The 25,265-nt window shown below is 38.9% G+C and overlaps 1 protein-coding gene across 1 annotated transcript in view; it reads left to right on the top strand.

Moving 5' to 3' along the window:
• Positions 1-25,265, top strand: part of MCF2L2 (MCF.2 cell line derived transforming sequence-like 2) — a 260,479-nt gene that overhangs the window by 34,178 nt on the left and 201,036 nt on the right. Inside the window, exons 2-3 of the mRNA XM_030330026.1 lie at positions 1,555-1,638; positions 10,951-11,065. Of these exons, the coding sequence (XP_030185886.1) occupies positions 1,555-1,638; positions 10,951-11,065 (199 nt within the window). The remainder of the gene's footprint in view (positions 1-1,554; positions 1,639-10,950; positions 11,066-25,265) is intronic.

Here is a 25,265-nt window from a genome sequence, read left to right as displayed (position 1 = left end):
TCCACATTTGTCAGTCTGGTTTCATCTCCCCCTCCCCTTGCCCCATACATTTTTGGTAGGGGGTAGTGCCTGAGCATTTTTAATCAGACCTTAGGCTTATGTTATTGTTAAATACTTTAGTTCATGTATAAAACAGAGAAGGCCCTCCCTTTTTGCCAAGTAGAACTACAGTGCCATTACTGTATCCACCAAAATTAACAGTGAAACAGGAAATTAGTGAATTTTTAGTGAAATCAGGGTGGAAAGACGAAGGAGGGATAAAAGAGCTCTGGCCTGGGTTTACCTGCTTTCCTCCAGAGAGAGTGGTAGAATTCATTGAGGAGGGTCTTGGCATTTAAGTTGGCACTTGCCCCCAGCCTAACAAGACTTTCAGAAAGCATATATGGGAAAGGCCTTTCCAGATCAAGGGATATAACTAGCATTTGCTGAGCATCATGTACATCCCATAAGTGTCATCTCCTTGAACCTTCACACAAAAGCCCAGAAGTGGAAACCAAGGCTCTGGGAGGAGCTTCCCTAATATAACCTTCTGATTGGTCAACATTGTAATATCAAAACGTTACCCCAACTCCAGGCTGAATCAATGGGAGATTCCTATTTAGCATCAATGTACAAGACTGTTTGACTCATGCCTTAATCTAACTTGATGTTTAACTGCTGTAGAAACAATAACCAGTTCATTTTTTGAGATTCCCTGGGAAACAGTTAAATGAGGTTAATGATATCTTAGGCAGTGAGAGTTGAAAATGCCTTTCTCTTTTCAGCCCAGGTGAAGGATTTCCATTCAGTCTTCTCCCTTCTCTAATCTCTTTTTCCTAAATGGATAGAATACAAATCATAGGGCCTATAGATCACTCTTAGGGTTAGAGGACATTTGTAGGTTTGTGCTTGAATGATTTGAATTTTTGCCTTGAAAATATGTAACTCTTTATTCAGTATGGAGCATCTTTAATTAGCAAAATGGGGAAGTGCTTCCTTAAACATGCTTGGCAGTGGAAAGCGTCCCCTTGAAGTATTCTGGAAGGGGAAAAAATAAAAAGGCATTGAGATAACTAAGGAGGGAGGCAAAAAGGAAGGAATTAGGGAGGGAAGGAAACAAAAGCAAAGAACCTTCATAAATCTCAGATTGATTTTATGACCCAGCTTGAGATGAACTCTGATGATTTATGTTGTTTGTATTTAAAATGTCCTGCAGACCTAAAGGAGTAGGCAGATACCTGAGTACCTGCCTTGATAATGAGACCATCCTAGCAGGTATATTGTGAAGCTACCTAAGCTTAAACTTCAGGGCCCCTTCCTTGCACTGGTCCCTCCTAAAACCTTGGGAGAGGCTCTAGAAGTGTGCTTCTGTGCTCATGGGTATAAGCTTCAAACCACACAAAACCCAGATCCATTTCTGCATCTCAGGAATCAAGTGTGCAAGAGAATAGTGTGCGTATAACCATATTTTGATAAGTCCCAGATTTCCTGAGTAGTGAAGTTTCCATTTCTTCCTTTTAAAATTCTCTTTGTAATTTACAAGGATTTAACCTTATTTGTATTTCATTTGTGCAGATGAAATCATGCAACAGGAAATCAGGCCTTTGGTGGCAGTGGATATAATTGAACAACTTCACAGACAGTTTGCCATTCTCTCAGGTAAGGGGCAAATTAGTTTGTATTTTATATTTTGTTGTGGGGGCAGGGGTCTTGTCGGGAGGGCCCAGTACACGCAAATCTTAATGAACCCTAATGAACAGTACACCCAAGTCTTAATCTTAAGCCTCTCTCAGACCTAGAATGAACTGAGAAATGTCCATCTGGAGGAGGGTAGATCTCAGAGATATCATTCCTGTTGCTGTTGGGTGTCATTTAATCTTTCCTAAGGGAGTACATTTCCTTGAGGTTGTAAAGAACAGAGCCAAAAAGATTTTGAGGAAGGAAAAAGAAATGGCTATTGATATCAGCTGCCATCATGACATTTTCCCAACATTCTTCTTGGATATTTTTCCAAGATCCAACCTTTAGAGAGTTTGGTTTTGAGGCTTCACGAGCACTGGTGAGGTTATTTGTTCTTTGAGAGATTTGTCTTTTATTCTTAGCTCTTATGGACCTAATTTTAATGCATTGATTTCCATTGAACATTTGGGAATAAAGAGAGGCTAATGTTCAGAAGAGGCTAGAAATTTTCTGAGCCTAGGCACAACCCTGAGAAGCTGTCATTACCAGAACACTCTTCTTTCTTATTCACTTAGCTAATGGTGACATGACTTTCATTACTGAAACCGGAGGTACATACCAAACCCTGAATTATATTTAGACCTGTCTTAGAAGCATGGCATGAAATTAGTTGTCCTTAGCACATGTCACAGAGGAATAGATGGCAAGTCACTTTCCTCATCTTTACATCTGTTCTGAAAAAAAGCAACAAAGCCACCTTAGTTCCATTTCGGAGAGTATGTAGTTGGTATGAATTTAACTCTACAACATGGGATGTAGAAAAAAAAAGGCGCATTTCTTTCCTTTTGCTAAATCATATTTAATCTGCTCCAAAATCTTTATCCTACCAAGTTTGAGGGAAATGCAGTCTCCGTTATTGGGATACCTCTCCCATCCATGAGTCACATCCTGGGTGGGGACATCTTACACAATCCAGACATTCTGGGGAATTCTCTGGTCTTTCCTCCACATTGATCACTGCTCATATAGTTACTGAAAGCTCCATAAGCAGAGTCCTCATTTTTTTTTATTTCTTCCTGTATCACTTAGAACAGAGACTGTGATATAATAAGTGCTCAGTTCAGAATTATCCAAGTCCTCCTGGTGTGTCCTGTGAGTCCTGCTCCTCCATCGCTGCCGTAGGCAGCCCAGTGTTGGCCCTGGTGGGAGTGCCTAACCAGCCTTCTGAAGGTGCAGCCTCCTAGCTTCTCACAGTGAGCCTAGGACTCTGAAAAACAAAAGGCAGGGTGGGGACTGCCCTCTGGGTTTTTGGCAACTGCTGCTGTGGTCTTCTGGCACAGAAGGCTGCAACGCTAATGGGCATCAAGGTCTGGAATGGATGAAGGCGTGAGGTGAAGTGGATTTCTGTAGCCTTACGCCAAAACCCTAATGCCCCAGCACATGATTCTGGTGTAGATAATGGCTCATCTGGGGAAGAAGTCTAGTGACCAATTAATGTGTGCATTTAGTGCTCCAAAGTTACCTCCTTTGAGTGTTACTGAAGTGTTTCTCTCTATTCTTATTTCTTAGGACGACATAGGAAAACATAAATGGGTACCAGACAGCCCTAGATACGGATTTAGGTTCTGCTGTTGACCAGCTGCATCTCTTTGGCAACTTAATTCCTAAGCCTTACTTTCCTCACTTGTATAATGAATGGGTGGGATCATCATAACTTGGAGGATTAAAGATGCAGTGTATGAAAAATGCTTATTAGCATTGCAACTGCCAACTGTATGAGTATTTTTCCTGATATATTTTAATCCCATAGAAATGTTTATTTTAGGATTATATTACAAAGGATAGTTTTCAGTATGATATAGTTTGTATAAGGAACCAAAGCTATGCTCACAGTTGAAGTGGTGTATGATGTCACAACGAAGTCAGTAATAGAGATAATTGTCACTCTTTTAAGAAAAATTTTTTTTAAAATGTTTATTTTTGAGAAAGAGAGAGACAGAGCATGAGCGGAGAAGGGACAGAGAGAGGAGACACAGAATCTGAAGCAGGTTCCAGGCTCTAAGCTGCCAGCACAGAGCCCGACATGGGGCTCAAACTCATGAACCGCGAGATCATGACCTGAATCGAAGTCGGATGCTTAACCGACTGAGCCACCCAGGCACCCCTAATTGTCACTCTTTAATGTAGAACATTGAACTATAAACACACACATTGGACCAAGAGGACACCTCTGCTTTAGGAAAGTCACTTTGTGGCAAAGACAATCCTTTCATTTTCTAGCTTCTTTTGTCATGTTGTTGCCTCAAGTTTCCCCATCCTATGAGAGAGAAGCATGGATTAGCTGTGGTAGGATTTGCAGTATTGCAAGTCTGGAAGAATATCAGTAGCCAAGAATATCAAGTTCTCTGAGTCAGCACTTTCTTGGAATTACTAGGCCTGCTTTTCATCGTTACCTGCCAGTGGCAGCCAATGTCAGCAATGAGGCCCTTGTGGGTACCTGTGTAGCTGTAAAACAGAAAACTCTGCACTCAGGTCTTTTCTCAGCCCTGTGGCCACCGAGCTGTGGCCTCTGTTCAGGGTCACAGCAGTTCTCCTGATTCAGGCAAGCAGGGTAAGGATGTCCCAGCTGCAGACTTTGTGCAGATTTCACTGAGCTCTGGAAAGAGCTGGGGCCCCATCAACCAGGAATGCTGGGAAGGACAGGATGGAGATTTTTCTTCAGTGAGGCCCCAGTTGCCTGGCCTGCTGTGCTCCGTGAGTGTGCTCCCATGGCTGGTGGGAGAGCAGGGACTCACTGCACCATGGATGACCCAGATTTGTGGCCAGATGGTTTGAAGCCTTTGGACGGTGAGGTCTGTGAACAGGGGCCACCAGCAGGAATTGGATAGTGACCAGGGCTGGGCCTCTGCTGGCTCTTGACTTGAAAGACAACTGGCATGTTCCCAGTGAACTTGGGATATTTCTAAATTTAGGGCTTAGCTAGGAAACAAGAGAATATAAGCAGGTTAATGTGGTGGAAACACTCTAGGCTTTGGACTCAGATAATTCTGTGTTCACATTCCAACATGATTAGATTGTTGCTGTGAACCTCAGGCTTCTCATTGGTAAAGTGGGTTCTTTTAAGGAAAGTGTGTCATGTGGTATCTGGCTATAAGAGAACCTAGCCTATAGGACTTGTTTGTTTGTTTTCTAAGCCACATAACAGAGGCCCAAAAGTAGAAATTCCTGGTATTGGGCCAGTGGCTCAATGACATTAAGGGTGCATCTTTGTGGTTCTCTCGATGTTTCTCTTGTTTTTAGTCTTAATGTCAAAATGGCTGCTGTAGCTCCACACATCAAGTCTGTGTCCAAAGCAGGAAGAAGGAAAAGGAGCAATGCTGGCTTCTTCTGTCCATTTTGCCAGGAGAACAAAAACTTTCCCAGAAGCTCTTGGTAGACTTCTGATTATGTCTCATCCTGGAATTGTGTCATGTAGCCATTTCTACCAGCAAGGAAGTCAGAAAAGGCAAACATTAGCTTTTAAATGGCTACAGTGGAAGGTGGTTGGGGAGAGGAGGTCGGTTATAAATTAGTCATTCATCAATCTCTACCGTAATACTTGGGATTAAAAGGAATCTAATTAAAAGAAATTACCGTTTTCTTTTTATTTTAATGGTTATGTACCCCCTTGGAATCATTGTCTGAAGTTGCCTCTCTCACATACCATCTTTTAGAAATAATCAATAATGAAGGCATAAAATACTCTTAGGCTTATGGAGTCCACCAGTGGAGCCTAGGGTTGGTAGAGATGGAGTTCCCAGGGGCAAGTGGGAAATTCTCACTGAAACAATGAAGAATGTCACATTAAGAAACTGATCAGAATTTTATATCTAAATCAGAGATAGAGTTAGTAACTTGGCATCAAGGAAATGAGAACCAGTGCAAGAAGGTGTAGGGGGCAGTATTTTTTAATAGAAACATAATGTGACTCACATATGTGTTTTTAAAATTTCTAGTAGCCATATTAAAAAAGCAAAAAGGAAATTAATTCTAATAGTATTTTTATTTAACCCAATATATCTAAAATATTATTCCAACATGTCATCAATATTCAAAATTATTGTTGAGATGCTTTACATTTTTTTGCACTAAGTTTTGGAAATCTAGTTTGTATTTCAACGCTTACAGTTCATCTCAATTTGGGCTGGTCATATTTCAAGTGCTCAACGACCACATATGTCTAGTGGCTATTGTACTGAGCAGTGTAGACTACAGAAATGGTTCTCAATCATGTTGGTCCAAATCCTTCTTTTTATAACAAATGATTTGTATTGCCCCCACTATCCTGAGTTGAAATTTGTGGATACCATGACCTGTGTTAGTTAGGGTGGACTGAACAGCTATACTAAATAGACTCCAACGTGCATAGTAGTTCAAAACAAACACAATAGAAATTTAGTTATTTCTCTTGGAGCAGTTCAACATGTATGTTCATGGTCAGCAGATGATTTCTCTCCATCTTCATCATGAAGATTCCTTTCACTTTGTGGCTTACATTACTATTATCCGTTTTATGGCTGTCTTATGATTTGTATCCAGAAAGCAGACAGGGAAAAGAGAGCATACTGCTTCTTAAAAGCCTCGGCTCGGGGCGCCTGGGTGGCGCAGTCGGTTAAGCGTCCGACTTCAGCCAGGTCACGATCTCGCGGTCCGTGAGCTCGAGCCCCGCGTCAGGCTCTGGGCTGATGGCTCGGAGCCTGGAGCCTGTTTCCGATTCTGTGTCTCCCTCTCTCTCTGCCCCTCCCCCGTTCATGCTCTGTCTCTCTCTGTCCCAAAATGAATAAAAAAAAAAACGTTGAAAAAAAAAAAAGCCTCGGCTCAACAACAGCACGCACCATACGCCATTGACTTGAACCTGGATCGCTTACGTAGATACATTTAATAGCATGGGAAGCTAGCAGTGTAGTTTAGTTGTGTGCTCACAGAGGGTGAATAGCCACCCCCTGTTTATGTATATACAGAAAAAAAAAGAAAAAAAGAAAATGTAAAGGAGAGCAATAAAGGAGAAATAAAAGGAAAATAAACATAGTAAAATAATATGTATTTCAATATGTATTTCTAGCTATACTAGAAAAAAATAATAAAGTAGTCAGGTGCTTGGTTACCATGAATGTGATAGCTGTAAATGCTGGGGTGTGGTATAGGTGATCAGACACCCCGAGTAGCCTTACTGTAACGGTTTTCTGAAAGGGTAAATAATGGTTGATACAGTTCTGAACAAAGTTGATAAATTCTGAACAAAGTAAGTATTAACTTCCTTGAATGTGTAGGGTAGTTGCATTCTTGAAAAATTTAGTATATATTAAAACAATATAAAAATAACTTCTTATTTGTGATAACATGGGTGGACCTGAGGGCATTATGCTAAGTGAAATAAGTCAGATAAGGAAAGGCAAATACTTTATGATGTTACTTGTAGGTGGAATCTTAAAAAAATGAACTCACAGAAACAGAGAAAAAAATTGGTGGTTGCCAGAGGTGGGGTGGGGGTGAGGAAAATGGAGGAAAGTGGTCAAAAGTACACACTTTCAGTTATAAGATAACTAAGTTCTGGGGATGTAATGTACAGCATGGTGACTATAGTTAACAATACTGTATAGTGTATTTGAAAAATGCCAAGAGAATAGATCTGAAGAAAAAAAAATTGTAAGGTGATTTGTGAGGTGATGGGTATTAGCTAAACTTATTGTGGTCACCATTTTATAATGTATACATATGTCAAATCATTATATGCATACCTTAAACTAATACATTGTTAATTGTGTCAGTTATGTCTCAATAAAATGGAAAAATATTAAAAAACCCTCTATTATTATGTATAAAACTGGGTTTATAGGATCTGATCACTATAAATATCACTATAAATGGATTTTTCACTTACATAGAGTTTCTATTAAGATATTCAGAAATCACACAGGATGTAGGACAATATTATGTAGGACAGATGATTTGGTATCCCAGGCCCTGAGTTTTCTAAAGTGCCTCCCAGGAAGTGGTATTGCCATTTTCCCAGCTGAAATCTTTTTTTTTTTTTTGACAGGGAGAGAAAAGGAAAATGGATATTGGAAGGCAAATAGCATTAACTGCCTCACTCTCTCTTTCATTGTTGGTCTTCACCATCTTCTATAGGATTTGCTAGCATTCCAAATTCTCCTCTATAGTAGGACAGAAGTCTCCGTGCCAGTCAACACTCAGACCCTCATAGGAACAATTTTATGTCTCTCAAGTACTCACTACTGTTTTCTGCAGTAAACCTAGTCCTCTTCCATTTAGTGAACAGGTAAAAGTTATACCAGGAGTACTGAAATTTATTTTATTTAAGTCACCATTTTACTTCCAAGTAATTTGGTGTTCTTTATTTTCCTTGAATAGGGCTTCTTTGGTACGCTTTCATCCTTTTGCATTTCCACATTTTCTCACAAGGTGGCACCAAATGCCTTGGTGTGGGTGGTCAATGGCTGTCTGGAGGCTTAGCTTTGTTTCCTTGGTGCTTCTGTCTGTCACGTTTAATGTTCAACCGCAGGTGGTGTCCCCAGTCAACCTTGGGCCTCTCTGGTGTTCAGTATTGGTATAAACCAAGATACAAGAACACTCCACCTATCTTTCTCCATTTAGGTGTGAAGAGCTTTATTTTATAATCAACAGTAAAAGACAATCATTAAATAGTATAATCATGCCTTAATGAATATTTTTAGGGTGTTTTGATTCCTTGAAATGTTTTAGCCATTTTCTTGGCAAATATTGGCTATGCAATTAGTACAGTGTTATAACGCATTTAAATTTAGCCTTACTGGAGATGTAAATTCTCTTAATTTGCATTCATCTAAGACTTCCTATGGCTGTATGACTGCAAAGAGGAAAAATATGAGGTGAAAGCTGATAGTATCCTGATTTAAGTTGTTTTCAGTCAGCATAATGAGGCATCTTAATCTCCAAGTCAAAGTTTGACAAACATTTAATATGCAGTTAACTTTTTTTTTTAATTTAAAATAAACGCGTAGAATTATTAAGGAGCTACTTCCTGGAGAAGAATGTCTAGTCATCAGACAAGTCTCACACAGTTTCATTCCATTGTGATTGGTCTCTGAGAGCCTAACCCTACGTGAACAATACCTAAAAGAGACTGGTATAGAAAACTACAAGACTGATTTAATCTTTTCATGATGAAAATTTTTTCATGATGTGCTTGACAGCACGTTTTTTGCCTTGGAAGAAATTTACATGGAAAGTCAGAGTATAATCAGAAGATACTTATCAGGTATGGACTCAGAGCAGCAGAGTGGATTGGATAACCTCAATGGTACTGTCATCTGGTAGACTGGCCTAGATTCTCATGATGATAGGCCAGGTCCCTCCTTCCTTAGGATAGCTTCATTGACAAGACATGACCTGCATTTGCTTCTCTGAGTTGCCCTTTTCTGTAATTTCTTCATTGATCCCACACCCTTCTTAATCACACAATTGTCATTAAGCCACACCCTGCCCTACCTCTTTCATTACATATGTGAAATACATGCAGTCATTTGTAGTTGGCTTCTCTTGGGAGCCATTATTTTTCTTAAAGTGGTTTCCCTCCATAGACATAACCTGGCAGTGCTCTCAGCAATTCAGCTCCTATCCTGTCAGGGAGGGCATAGATTCCCCAATTTACTCAGTTCTTGGTGCTTAGTTTTTCAGTCTCAGATACATATCTCAGTCTATCTTAGTATTTTCACAGTCTTTCTTGGCCAAAAGCAATACCTAACAGTTAAAATCACTTAGTAAGTCTGTATGTCCTAACAGTTTGGTAGCTGTTTGAAAAAATAATACATGTAAATTGAAAGAAAAAGTAATGTTTACATTTCATTCTTAGGTAACTACAATAATCTTGAATCTCGGAATGAGACTGGACATCACCACCTTTGTTTCCTGTTCTATATTAATTTTCATACTGCGCTTGCTTTTTATCTCAGCAGTCACCAAAACCCCAACTTCACAAGGATGCAATGACTTTCAAAAGAATGTAGTGCAATTTAATGTTGAAACTTTGAACTACCTCAAGCTAGTAGCATGCATGTTGTCTGATACATGCCAACTATTGCTGTTTCCCTCAAACATTTAAAATATTAATGATGTTCTTGCGAGTTCACCGTGGTTCCCTGGGTACCTGGGACACAATTTGAGAACCACAGGGCTAGAACTCAGTCATGTAGCTGCATCTAGCTGCAAGGAGATGAGGAAATATAATCCATTTAATTTAATCTAGTGGCCTCTGCTCCAATGGATTAAATACATAAAAACTTTTTAAAAATGTTTATCCAGTTTTGAGAGAGAGGCAGAGCATGGGTGGGGGAGGGGCAGAGAGAGAGAGGGAGACACAGAATCCAAAGCAGGCTCCAGGCTCTGAGCTGTCAGCACAGAACCCAATGAGGGGCTTGAACTTACAAACAGTGAGATCATGACCTGAGCTGAAGTCGGAAGCTTAACCGACTAAGCCACCCAGGTGCCCCTGGATTAAATATTTAAATATTAATTTTACATTTTTATTCTTACAGTGATGTTTTATACCCCTGTTGGTAAGTTATTGAAGGGCAGGTGGTTATTGCCTCCTTGTAATAATAATAAATATAATATTGCCTCCTTGTAATAATAATAACCATATAATGGTCACTATTTATTAAGCACTTATATGTAATAAGCACTCTACTAATGTGTTTTTCATATATGTTCTCACTTAATCCTCACAATACCTTTAGAGGTAGGTAAAAATATTATTCCTATTATATATGTATATATATTTATGGAAAATCCTATTTAGATGAAATATCTTTGCATGAAGTCACATAGAAATTAAGTGGCAGAGCAGGATTTGAACCAGGCTGACTTTAGAACAAAACTCACTTGACCACCATGCTTTACCTTTGACATTTATTGACTACAAAAATTAAGAACAATATTATATATTTGTATTGACATTACTTACTGTTCCACTTGTGCTGAAGTAATTAAATTAGTACTATCTTTTATACACTAACTGTCTTCAGAGGATTTAAAAATTGAATTCTCACAATATCACTTGAGCAAGCCTGAAGAGGAGACTTGTTCAAAATAGTTCCATGTCAGCCTTCCCACTTTCTAGTCTGAAATAATACAGATGGAAAAGGGGAAGGCCAGTATGTATCTCCCCACTTGACATTAATCAAAGTCGCTTACCTGCAGAGATGTGACATGAAAACATTTTGTTAACATCTTGACCACCCATTTTTGTTGCAGGAGGCCGAGGGAAAGACGGTGCCCCCATCATCACTTTTCCAGAGTTTGTGGGGTTCAAACACATCCCAGAGGAAGACTTCCTGAATGTCATGACCTACCTGACTAGCATCCCCAGGTGAGTTGAACACAGCGTTTTGCTGGCTTCCCAGTCACTTAGTTTATTCTGAATTTCCCATGTGACAGGGCTGGGTTGAGATGGAATTTTTGCTGAGTGCAGCCCATGCTGGTATGTAGCGTGGCCAGTTTCTCTGATGTATCCCTCACAGACAAGGGATAGGGGAAGAGGCTAGAAAACAATGTCAGTTTTGACTATGATTCACACATAGGAAGTACTTAGTAAACACTGTTGAGTGAATGAAACATTGGTTGAACATGCTAATGCTGCATCTGCCCCTTCAGGTTTATTGCAGTAGAATAAGGTGATTCTAGCTTCCTAGGGCCTGTCATCTGGGACACATGACCATTTCTCAAGGAGGTCAAGCCATATTAGGAGTTATTTAGTTTTTCTTCCCTAAATAAGGAGGAATTCTCCATATTCAGATGGAGAATCTAAGGCACAGAGCAAGAAAACAAAGGCTGAGAATAAAAACTGTGCTTGTAGCTGAGAATATGACAGAGATGTTTTTGGGCATCTGCTGTTTCTCTGGCCTGAGCCTTACACCTTTATCGAGTTGAGTCAGTCAATACCCAGGCTTCCAAGGGGTGGAGTGTGGGACAGAGTTCATATTGATGAACCATTTTACAGACAAAGATAGAGCTGGGAATGAGGCCCAAACCCAACTCTTTGATAGTGCTGTGTCCAGTCTCCAGCCAGGAAAGGCCCTTCCCTCCATGGGTTTATAGGGCTTATGATGTCATCTCTTACTTAAATTGCTGTGAGGTTAGGAATTTACACAACGGCCATGTGTGTGCTGTTTAGCTTGTCTTCCATCTGCCTCATGTGATTTCGGGGTCAACACCAGCTTTGTCATTGAAAGGCCACTTGCAATTTCATCCCGCCTGTGGAGATTAGGAAGTTGAGTTATTTGCTTTAACCAAAGCCACTCTAAAAGATTTATTTTTGTTTTTGTTTATTACTATTCATATTTCCTCAGAGAGAGCTATGGATTTTATTTTTTAATGCACTTCTTCAAAGTTTATTGCTTAAATTATATGTAACCAATTCCTTTCCTTTCTTCCTTTGATCCCTGAAAATGGTATGTGTTATGCAGATGCGTAAGGATTTGGGGTTTTGTTGCTTTGAAGGAAGGATGCTGTGTGTGTCTCTGGGCTGTGCTCATGTGGTTCTCTCTGTTGAGACCTTTCCCATCCTTCTTGGCCTATCTAACTTCTACACATTCATCAGCCTTCAGTCTGACCTCATTTCTTCAAGGAATCCTTCCCCAACTTCAGTTTCGCTCTCACAGACTCTTAATTTCCATAGACACCTGAGCTTAGCTCTTATATAACACTGTAGTATATGGAAATTGTTTCTGCCTTTCCCATTAGACTGTGAATGGCTCAAGAGTAGGGACCAAATGCTTTTGTTTTGTTTTCTTGTTTTTTTTTCTTTTTGCCCTAGCTCTAGCACAGTGTGCCCTGCACATAGTAGGGTGTCAGAAGTATTGTTGGTAGAATTTCCAGTTCTGATAGAATTCATTTCAATCAAAAAAAAGAGTATTTGCTATAGGGTGAGAGGGAGGCTGCTGACAGAGAGAGAGGAACTCAGTCCTCACTCCTGCCTTAACCTCCTTGGGTTGTAGGGAGTTGAACCTGGTCTCCCTCTTTGGCTCAACTGCATTCCAAAATAATGACACCCATCAGTTCAGCAACTTCTCCTTCCATGGGGAGCTGCAAAGGAAAGGGTTGAGCAGGTAGGTGGGCAACAGGTGGAAGTGCCTCCACCTATTCTCATTATATTTGGTTAAAACTCACTGTTGAATTTTACTGAATCCCCGATGCAGTCATATGCTAAACAAATGGGTTGTTTTTGTCTTGTACTTGTAGCCTTTTCTGAGTCACACTGAGAAGCATACGTTGAGTGCTATCTGGACCAGTGTAGAGAGAAGCATAGAGGGGTAGAACCCCTATCTCCTAGATGTAGAAGATAAGACAAAACAAGGGGCTGCTGTTTTTTTGGCTTGATGTCTTTTTTTCTGTTCTATATTCCTTATATAATTTCTGGCAAATAGGAAGTTTTTTAGTTTCCTAGAATGCTGTTTGTTTCTTGAGAAAGAATAGCTGTCTGACCAGTTATTCCCCTTTTCTCTTCTTGGCATTTGCTCATATCCACCCCTCTTTCTTTCAACATAAAGAGCCCCACCCCTCTTTCTTTCCACATAAAACAGAGACAATGGGTAAGAAGGCCCAAAAGGGGAATTTGACATGAACCTTGCTTTCCAGGTTCCATTTCAGGTTCCAGAGAATGAAACCAGCCTTGTTTTTTATGATTCCTATTTTCACAATATGCATCTTCCTAAGTCTTACAGTGGTAACCAGGCAACAGAGCCCTTCCCAGGTTGCAAAATGTTTTATAGGCAGTTGATGGAGGGCTCATGACACAGAACAAGAATTGATGTACTAGAAGAGGAGGATGGCAGGAAAGGGGAAAGGATATCTCTGTGCCTGAAATTAATAGGGACCTCTCATTGTGGCTGGGTTGGGTGAGTGAAGAAAGCTTCCCACGGCAGCTCATTCTTCACTAGATCTTTGCTGAGTGCCAACAGTGTGGTTGGTGTTATTAGGTGCTATAAAGGACCAACAAGGCCATAAGACAATGTCTTGAACCTCAGGAAGCTCATCACATGACTCTGTTGTCATGATAGCTTGTGAAATATGCAAACAAAGTATTATAGAAGATCAGAAGAGAGAAAAGTCACTTCAGACAGGAAAAACAAGGAAAGCTTTAGGAATGAAGGTGAAAAGATAGGTAGGATTTCCACAGGTAGATATGCAAGGCAACATTCCAGAAGGAGAGAATAAGGTGGTGTTTAAGAGTTCTGGACACAGCCCAAATCTGGAACACAATCCACATTCTACTGCTCACTAGCTGGGGCAAAATATTTGACTTCTATCCAACCCCCCCTGGTTTTCGAAGTCTTAAAAAGTGTGTTTGGGGAACTTTGGCCATCCAAGTTGATCAGAACAGAGTGAGGCTCCTTTTCAGTAGTGAGAAACGAGAGCTGGAAAGACATCTGGAAACAGACTAGGCAAGGCCTTTCCCACCAAGTTGAGTAGTTTAGACATAACGGGCAGGAAGAGGTGGCTGGAGGTTTTGAGGTGGGGAATGACAACCAGATTAATCTGGTGGTGGTGTGCAGAGTGGATCAGATGGAGCCAAGAAAAGGAGGCAGGAGACTGATTAAGGGCTTCTAGACTCGGATGGGCGCAAAGTGAAAGGGTGTGAGCTAGCGTGTTGACAGGAGGACTGGGTAGAAAGGGATGGACAGAAAGGACAGGCGTTGGGGGCAATTGGGATGGGGGAGGGGGAGAGTGAGAAACTAACGGCTTTAGGAACTGTACTACCAGACAGATCTTACTGCTTGTCTGGGCATGTGGGATTGAGCCCCCATTTTGGTTTTCATTGTCTCATCTTGTTTTATTTCATTACTTTGCCTGGCTCTTCCTTTCCAAAAGTATGCTAGGATGTGGTTCCCATCTTAGCTGCACATTAGCATCACTTGGGGAGTTTTAAAATATCCTGACGTCCAGACAAGACTAAAATCAGAATTTTTCAAGGTGTGACTTGAGCTCCAGTAGTGCTGGAAGCAACTCAGGTGACCCCAGTGTGCAGCCAAGGGTGAAACTCACTGTGCTAGGTGCTGATAGGGAGACACTGTGGTCAAAGGGAAGGAACACTTGAGGTGTGAGGAAGAAAATGCGGACTCAGGCTTAGCTTTTGGATAAGATGCAGTACTGGGGCATGTGGGGAAGTTAAAAGAACGAGAGCAGCACCCTGTCTTCTACTTTTGCCTTCATAGTTCTGTATTTCTTCTCTCTAAATGCAATAAAAGCCAAAAATTCTATTTCCTGAGCTTCCCTGACTCTGGGGTACCTTTGTGAATTATATGTAATACATAACCATTGAATTATAAATCTTCCCACATGGATCTCATGGTATTAAAATATATATAAAATATAAAAAGTATCATTGCCACGTCACCATTATGTTTCCAATAACAACTGAGGGCTCACTTTAGCCTATCAGGTACCATCTGCTATGTATTTATACTACTAAGGGTTTTCAGAATCTATCTTATAACAGTAACAGGATAAACCTAGGAGTCAGTTTCTCAGAGGTATTACTTATGTAAGATATTGTCACTTAAAACATGTTTCCTGTGGCTACAGATTGTAGCCAAGCAGTTTGAAAAGGCATTAGTAAAAACATTATGAACAACTGAGAAGGTCAGCTATTTTTAGATCACAGTTGTTTTTCTCAAAATCAATATTTATATAACTCAGCATGGATTTTTATTACTGAATTACTCTATTTAGTTTCTTTGTTTTAGTCCAATTCTGAGTTCATTATTTGAAAGGGATGGGGGGGGGCGCCTGGGTGGTTCAGTCCATTAAGCCTCTGACTTTGGTTCAGGTCATGATCTCGCAGTTTGTGAGTTTAAGACCTGCGTCGGGCTCTGTGCTGACAGCTCCGAGCCTGGAGACTGCTTTGAATTCTTTGTCTCCCTCTCTCTCTACCCCTTGCCCACTCAGACTCTCTCTCAAAAATAAAATTAAAAAAAAAAAGATTAAAAAAAAAAGAAAGGGATTGGAGAAAGTACTTTTATTAGATAGTACAACAGTTACGTTTCAGAACAGTGGTGAATTTTATGATTATTTACTATTTCTTAAATTTATTAAAAATGTTTATTTATTTTTGAGAAAGAGGAGACACAGAATCCAAAGTAGGCTCCAGGCTCCCAGCTGTCACCACAGAGCCCAAAGTGGGGCTCAAACTCATGAACTGTGAGATCATGACCTGAGCCAAAGTCAGATGCTTAACCAACTGAGCCACCCAGGCATCCCTGATTATTTACTATTTCTAAAGGACCTTTTCTATAATGAATTTGTTGAGAGACCTATTTAAGTTTGAAGAATTCTCCTATGTCCATTTTCCTCCCATAAAGTCTGATTAATAGTCTTTGAGATGAGTCAGATCCTCATTTATGATATGCTGTCTGATAGAATGCTGTCTGGCATTTCTACTTTAGGAAAGGAGGGGAGAAGGACATTGCAACTATTTGCCTTGTGAATTATAATGAGAGTTTCTCTTTTGTATTAAAAGACTGAATGGGGCGCCTGGATGGCTTAACCAGTTAAGCATCTGACTCTTGATTTCAGCTTGGGTCATGACTCCAGCATTGTGGGATTCAGCCCTGTGTGAGGCTCCACACTGAGCTGGGCATGGAGCCTGCTTGAGATTTGCTCTGTCTTTCTCCCTCTGCCCCTTTCCCCTCTAAACAAAGAAACAAACAAACAAACAATAAATAAATGAAAACACTGAATGAATATAACAATTTGTCAGCTTTAGAAACTAGCCCCGCCAATGAAGTTAGTTCATTCTGGGCCTCTTACTTATGGAGGCAATAGAAAAGCGCCTGTTTTTAAATGGCTTTGAATAGCATTAATTGGAAAAGATCTGCTTTGATTGAGTGGCAAGGGTGAGGTATGTTATTTCTTGGGCTGGCTGTGGCATTGCTCCTCAGAGTCAGGGAGATGGAACCATTTCTTTGACTTCTAAGGATAGAGGTCCAGGATGGGGAGTCTTGTTGGCCTGTTGCATTGCCCAGGGTGGGTGGATTTGCTTCAGAGCCCTCAGAAAGGATGCCTTGAGAGACCAGACCTTAGACAGCCAACCAAGACTTGAAATTTGAGAGCACCCCATGGATTTGTTGTGAATAAATGGTAACACTGGCAAGTAAGTCTTATAGGCCAAGATAATTTGAATGAATTAGTTCAGAGGGCAGAAAAAACATTTAATATGTTAGATTCTTGTCCTTCTCTGTGTAAGACTAGGAGTCTGACAGTATTTCTCACCAGTAGGATGAGCTAGTGTGTGCATAATGGCTTTTCTTTGTTCATTTGCTTTAGAATATCTCAACTATCCTGCATTGTGTCACCTGTCCTTTTCAGATAGGAGCCTACTTTCCCTTTTCCGATATGTTCAATTTAGATTTCTTTAGACATTCAAAGCACAGCCTCTTGCTTGAATTTATGGGTGCTAATGGTTGTAAATATCTGGAATTTGGCCTTATTCAGTGGTATTATCAGTTATAAAGAAGATAATTGCCACAGTCTAACAAATAGGCTCATCTATTTATTATGTGATGTGGGTTGTTTTGGTGATGGGGTGGTCTGAAGAATTGAGACGAAATTGGGCAAGATGTTGGGTGTGGTATTAACTTTAAAATGTGAATGCTGCTTTTTTTTTTAAGCTTATTTATTTATTTTGAGAGAAAGAGATGGGTGGGGGGGGGGCGGAGAGAAGAGAATTCCAAGCAAGTTCTACACTGTCAGCACAGAGCCCGACTTGGGGCTCAAACTCACGAACCGTGAGATCATGACCTGAGCTGAAACTAAGAGTTGGACACTTAACTGACTGAGCTACCCAGGCACCCCTGAATGTTGCTTTTTAAAAATCAAGCTTTTGATGGAGAGCAAGCAGCTCATCATGCCCTCTACAAGTCATTATGTGGTCAGTAATGTTTCCTAAAACTCTGTGAGCCACAGAGGGTGTTGACTTTTGCTGTTTATTTTATTTTTTATACTATTTATTGATTTACCAATTATTACATGGTTCTTTACTATTTATTACTTACTAGTTTAAGGGGTCCTGAGAATGTTGGGGTAGGAGGATTCAGTTACTCCATAATACCTTATTAAAAATACCTTATTAAAATATTATTAAAAGACTCTAGACATTATTAGCACAAGTACCTTTCTGATTGAATAATCTATACAACTTCACTGGGATGGTAAACATTGAATTGCATTTAGTAATGATGTGCACTCAGTATTACCAGTCAGAATATTCTAGGTTGAAGGCCATCAAACTTTTTCTGTAAAGGACCAGAGAGTAAATATTGTAGGTTTTGCAGGCCATATGATCTCTGCCTCAATGACTGAGCTCAGCTGTTTTTGCTGAAAAGCAAATATAGATAATATATAAACCAATGAGTGTGGCTGTGTTGCAATAAAACTTTATTTACAAAATGGGTGTGGAGTGGATTTGACACATGGACTGCAGTTTGTTGGCTCCTGGTCTAGATTAGTTGTTCCCAGACATTAGCATACAGCAGAATTTGGGGGACTTGCTAAAACACAGATTGCTGGTCCCACTCCAAGTTTCTGATTCAGTAAGTTTGGATGAGGCCACATAATTTGGATTTCTAACAAGTTTTCAGGAGATGCTACCACTGCTGGTCTGAGGATCACAGTTTGAGAACTATACATAGCTAGTGAAAAGTAAAGCTTAGGACTTAGATTTCTTGGCTCCTGACTTGGTGCTATTTACACCAACCATAACACGAAACTTTTAGATAATATTATGGTGGTGATGTCCATGGTGCTAATTTACATATTTGTTTTTATTTTTTGATTATCACCTTTAGACAATATCTTGTGGTTCTTTGCTATGAAAAATGAATTTTGCATATTTATGATGCTTCTCTGTCCTTGCTCCCTTTCATCCCCCAATTTTTGTTAGTTTCATTATTATTTTTAGATCATACAATGGTTACCATGATAAATTTAAATAACACAGTTAATTCTATCTGGTGATGCAGCAACCTTAGATAATATCTGTTGATTTTTTTACCATATATTTCCATCTTTTTTCTGTCTCTCATCTTTCAAGTTCTTCTACCTATATACCACTTTCTTTCAGTTGGTAAGACTTATAATGTATTTTACATTTTTACTATATGTGGGTTTTTCTTTGACTCTAGTTGATTCTATACACAGAAATCAGTAAAATGCATTTATACATGTAATATGTTCATACCTCTAGAGTAAGAAATGTAATTCTATGTCATTAAACCTGTGTCACTCAAAGGAGTGCTACACATGTTAAGGTAAATAGGCTTTCTTTTCTAAAAATCCATGCCACAGTTTAATTCATTTCAGACTCAGGCAATGTCTTTTTTTTTTTTTTTTTACCTTTTCCCTTGGCATTTCTTTTGCTTTTTTTTTTTAAGTTTATTTTGAGAGAGAGAGCGTGTGCACGTGCATGTGTGTGCGACTTACTTTGAGAGAGCATGTGCACGTGCATGTGTGCACAGAGAGAGGGACAGAGAGAGGAGGAGGGACAGAGAGAGAGGGAGAGAGTATCCCAAGTAGACTCTGGATTGCTAGTGAAGAGCCTGACATGGGGCTTGAGCCCAGGAACCGAGATCATGACCTGAGTGGAAACCAAGAGTTGGAAGCTTAACCCACTGAGGCACTCAGACACCCCTCCCTTGGCATTTCTAATTGTCTTTTTTTCTTGTTTATACAGTAGCATATATCTATATTGCATTATTAATATCTTCCAGATTCTTTGTTATAGAATTTATGTAATACATATATTTTTTTCATGAAGACTTTTTTTGAGGCCTGCTGGCCTACCCTTATAATTGCTGTTATCTGAACCTGTTGCCAGATGTCAACCTGGGATTGCTTTTTATCATATCTCTGGAAAGATTGTTCCTTCTTTTTTATTTAAAAAAATTTTTGGGGGGGGATTGTTTGGGTGGCTCAGTTGTTTAACTGTCTGACTTCGGCTCAGGTCATGATCTCAGCCCCTTCTTGGGCTCTGTGCAGACAGCTCAGAGCCTGGAACCTGCTTCAGATTTTGTCTCCCTCTCTCTCTGCTTCTCCCCCACTCACACTCTGTCTGTCTCTCTCTCTCAAAAATAAATAAACATTAAAAAAATTAAAAAAAATTTTAATTGAAGTATATGTGACACACAATGTTATATTAGTTTCAGGTGTACAGCATAGTGATTTCATTTTAATTGGAAAACTTTCAAGTTGTTTCTTTTTCGGAAAGGGTGTATGGTAAGTGAAATGCACAAGATTTAATTTTTTTAATTTAATTTTTTAATTTTAATTTAATTTATTTTTTCAATTTACATCCAAGTTAGTTAGCATATAGTGCAACAATGATTTCAGGAGTAGATTCCTTAATGCCCCTTACCCATTTAGCCCATCCCCCCTCCCACAACCCCTCCAGTAATCCTTTGTATGTTCTCCATATTTAAGAGTCTCTTATGTTTTTGTCCCCTTCCCTGGTTTTATATTATTTTTGCTTACCTTCCCTTATGTTCATCTGTTTTGTCTCTTAAAGTCCTCATATGAGTGAAGTCATATGATATTTGTCTTTCTCTAATTTCCCTTAGCATAATACCTTCTACTTCCATCCACATAGTTGCAAATGGCAAGATTTAATTCTTTTTGATTGCCGAGTAATACTCCATTGTGTATATATACCACATCTTTATCCATCCATCCACTGATGGACATTTGGGCTCTTTCCATACTTTGGCTATTGTTGATAGTGCTGCTATAAACATTGGGGGCATGTGCCCCTTCAAAACAGCATACCTGTATCCCTTGGATAAATACCTAGTAGTGTAATTTCTGGGTCATAGGGTATTTCTAGTTTTAATTTTTTGAGGAATCTCCATACTGTTTTCCAGAGTGGCTGCACCAGTTTGCATTCCCACCAGCAGTGCAAAAGAGATCCTCTTTCTCCACATCCTCGCCAACATCTGTTGTGGCCTGAGTTATTAATGTTAGCCATCTGACAGGTGTGAGGTAGTGTCTCATTGTGGTTTTGATTTGTATTTCCATGATGATGAGTGATGTTGAGAATTTTTTCATGTGTCGGCCATCTGGACACTCCAAAGAAGTCAGAAACTTCTTTGGAGAAGTGTCTATTCATGTCTTTTGCCCAATTCTTCACTGGATTATCTGTTTTTTGGGTATTGAGTTTGATAAGATATTTATAGATTTTGGATAATAACCCTTTATCTGATATGTTGTTTGCAAATATCTTCTCCCATTCCATTGGTTGCCTTTTAGTTTTGCTGATTGTTCCTTTCACTGTGCAGAAGCTTTTTACTTTGATGAGGTCCCAATAGTTCATGTTTGCTTTTGTTTCCCTTGCCTCTGGAGACATGTTGAATAAGAAGTTGCTGCCAAGGTCAAGGTCAAAGAGGTTTTTGTCTGCTTTCTCTTCGAGGATTTTGATGGCTTCCTGCCTTACATTTAGGTCTTCATCCATTTTGAGTTTATTTTTGTGTATGGTGTAAGAAAGTGGTCCAGGTTTATTTTTCTGCATGTTGCTGTCCAGTTTTCCTACCACCACTTGCTGAAGAGACTGTCTTTATTCCATTGGACATTCTTTCCTGCTTTGTCAAAGATTAGTTGGTCATCCGTTTGTGGGTCCATTTCTGGGTTCTCTATTCTGTTCCATTGATCTGAGTGTCTATTCTTGTGCCAGTAGAAATGTACAAGATTTTAAATGTCAAAAAAATGGCTGCACTTTGTCCTTACACTTGATTGGCAGTTTGTCTGAATATGGAATTTTTTTTATGTAAAATAGCATTGATGCATTGATTTCTAGCAGCCAGTGTTTAGTAATAAGAATGCTGTTCTGTCTCACATCTGAGTCTCATTCCTTCATAGGTAAGCTGTTTCTTTTGTAACGTAGGAAGCTTTTGGGTTTTTTTTTTCTTTAGGTTTTGCAGGTTTGAAATTTCATACTTTTTCTTTCATTCTAATGGACCTTAGAACTGGAGGTTCAAGTCTGTCTTAGGCTTAGAATTTTTTCTTTATTTTTCTGTTTTTTTTTTTTTAATTATATTTTCCCTCCAAGTCTGTTTTCTAGCTTCTGGAACTCAAATTAGAGGGATATTGTATCTTCTGAATTTCTTTTCTGTGTCTTTAACTTTTCTTTCATATTCTTCATCTTTTATCACTTGACATTTTTTTAATATAATCTCTATGCCCAGCATAGGGCTGGAACTCATAACCCCAATATCAAGAGTCACATGCTCCACTGACTGAGTCAGCCAAGGGCCCCACATTTTATATGTATACATAGTCTATTAATGTCTTTGCTCTTTTTTCCATTGAGGTGTTTTCTTTTTTCTTTTTTTTTTTTTTTTACTTTTATCTTCCTCTTCATTTTTAAGAATTCTTTATGGATTAAGGATATTAGCCCTTTATCTGTGATGTATGCTGCATATATTTTCTCTCACTTTTTATCGCCCTTTCACTTTGCTTAGGATGTTTTTGGCCATGCAAAATTTTTATATCATCAGATGCATCAATGTTTCTTCTATTGCATCTGGATTTTGAATCATTGTCAGAAAACTTTCCTATACCTAGGTGATAGGGGAATTCACCCATGCTTTCTTGTAATAAATATTTCCTTTTTTACAGTCAGCTTTGATGCACTTGGTGTTTATTTTTGTGTGTGATATGAGATATAGATATAAGTTTATCTTTTTCCAAATGGATGTTCAGTTATTCCAGCACCAATAATTTTAAGAGTTCATCTTTGCCTCAGTGATTTGAGACTTAATTGGTCTGTCTATTCATAAGTGAGTTACACACTATTTTAATTATAGAGAATTTAAGTATGGTTAGCATCTGGTAGGATTAATTCCCTTTCCCCTCCAGGCCCCTTAAGCTTTACTTACTTTTTTCATTTTTTCCCAACTGTTCTTGTTTTCTTTGTATGCATCTTGCTCCATTGAAAAATTAAAAAAAAAAAAGCTTGCTGGTCTTTTCATTGGGGGTTTGTTAAATTTATAAAGTAACTTAGGGAAAAGTGATATATTTATGGTGTTAAAATAATCTCATCAAGAACATGAAAAGTCTTTCCATTTGTTAGAATCTACTTTTGTGTCTTTAGGAGTGTTTAAAAACTTCCTGACATAGGTTTGTACATTTATTGTTAAGTTTACTCCTAAGTATTTCATCATTTGTTGCCATTATAAATGAGATCTCTCTACCATTATGTCTGTTAACTGGTGATTTTATTTTTGTACTGTTTTTATTAGGTGTAGGTATTAATGTCATTCTTGCTTCATAAGTAGTCTTTTGAAGTTTTCTTTCAGTTTTTATGCTCTGAAACAATTTTTGTGGTGTTGGGACTTTATGGCCAATGATGATTTGAATTCCCTTCTGAAATTCCTCTGTGGATCTGCGCCTTGATAACTTTCTCTATTTCCTCTATGGAAATTGGTCTGTTTAAACTTTGTATTTCTAATGAGATCAATTTTGGTAAATTATATTTTCCTAGGATATTATTTATGCCTTGGTTTCTGAGTTTATTTGCATAGAGGTATATGCAAAGTTTCTTGAAGATTTTGTTTCCGGTGTTTCAGTGGTTATTTTTCTTTTGCTGTTTCTTAGTTTGTATAACTGTTCTTTGTCCTTTCCTTGCCCTTGATTAAGTTAGTTAATAGCTTATTTATTTTGTTAATTAAAAAATGGGATTCTGATTTATTAGTTAGATCTATTGCTTTCTTTTTCTCTACCTTTTTCATTCTGTCTTTATCTTTAATACCTTCTTCCTTGTGCTTTTTTTTTGGCTTTTCTTTATTTTTTCTCATTTTTGAGTTGAAAATTAAATTTATTTTCTTTCTTTCATTTTATTGATATAAATGTTTAAGGTTATGAATTTTCTCTGATCACTGCTTTATATACATTCCATAGATTCTGATATGTAGTATTTTTATTATCACTATATTTTAGAAATTCTGTAACTGTATTTTATATTCCCTCCTACTAAAGAGTTGCTTAATAGAAGGTTTTTAAATTTTTAGGTTTTTTTTTTTTTTTGTGGTCCATATCATGATAAATTTTTGTGATGTTTCATGTGTGCTTGCGAGGAAGATGGATCCTCTATTACCAGGATATTAAGTTCAACACATATCCCTTAGATCTTACTTATTGATTATATTTGATAGGTCTTCTATAACCTTTTTGACATGGTGTCTATTCTGTCTTGTGTTCAAACTGGTATATTGAATCCTCCTGTGTAAAATGTATTTCTGTCTCCTTAGATCTCCTATAGTTTCTGCCTTTAAAAAGCTGGTTATTTTTGTGAATGGTGTAAGAAAGTGGTCTAGTTTCATTCTTCTGCATGTTGCTGTCCAGGTCTCCCAACACCATTCACAAAAATAAACTCAAAATGGATAAAGGACCTGAATGTGAGACAGGAAACCATCAAAACCCTAGAGGAAAAAGCAGGAGAAAAACCTCTCTGACCTCAGCCGCAGCAATTTCTTACTTGACACATCCCCAAAGGCAAGCAAAAGGCATTTGCCCCAAAGGCATCCCCAATTAAAAGCAAAAATGAACTATTGGGACCTCATCAAGATAAAAAGCTTCTGCACTGCAAAGGAAACAATCAACAAAACTAAAAGGCAACCAACGGAATGGGAAAAGATATTTGCAAATGACATACCAGACAAAGGGCTAGTATCCAAAATCTATAAAGAGCTCACCAAACTCCACACCTGAAAAACAAGTAATCCAGTGAAGAAATGGGCAGAAAACATGAATGGACACTTCTCTAAAGAAGACATCCAGATGGCCACAGGCACATGAAAAGATGTTCAACGTCGCTCCTCATCAGGGAAATACAAATCAAAACCACACTCAGATACCACCTCACGCCAGTCAGAGTGGCCAAAATGAACAAATCAGGAGACTATAGATGCCGGAGAGGATGTGGAGAAATGGGAACCCTCTTGCACTGTTGGTGGGAATGCAAACTGGTGCAGCCACTCTGGAAAACAGTGTGGAGGTTCCTCAAAAAATTAAAAATAGACCTACCCTATGACCCAGCAATAGCACTGGTAGGAATTTACCCAAGGGATACAGGAGTGCTGATGCATAGGGGCACTTGTACCCCAATGTTTATAGCAGCACTTTCAACAATAGCCAAATTATGGAAAGAGCCTAAATGTCCATCAACTGATGAATGGATAAAGAAATTGTGGTTTATATACACAATGAAATACTACTTGGCAATGAGAAAGAATGAAATATGGCCTTTTGTATCAATGTGGATGGAACTGGAGAGTGTTATGCTAAGTGAAATAAGTCAGGCAGAGAAAGACAGATACTATATGTTTTCACTCTTATATGGATCCTGAGAAACTTAACAGAAACCCATGGGGGAGGGGAAGGAAAAAAAAAACGGTTAGAGAGGGAGGGAGCCAAAGCATAAGAGACTCTTAAAAACTGAGAACAAACTGAGGGTTGATGGGGGATGGGGGGTGGGTGGGTGATGAGTATTGAGGAGGGCACCTTTTGGGATGAGCACTGGGTGTTGT

Source organism: Lynx canadensis, chromosome C2, assembly GCF_007474595.2.
Source record: "Lynx canadensis isolate LIC74 chromosome C2, mLynCan4.pri.v2, whole genome shotgun sequence".
Taxonomy (NCBI): domain Eukaryota; kingdom Metazoa; phylum Chordata; class Mammalia; order Carnivora; family Felidae; genus Lynx; species Lynx canadensis.
Note: the sequence above shows the minus strand (reverse complement) of the source record. Positions and strands in the feature narration are given on the sequence as shown.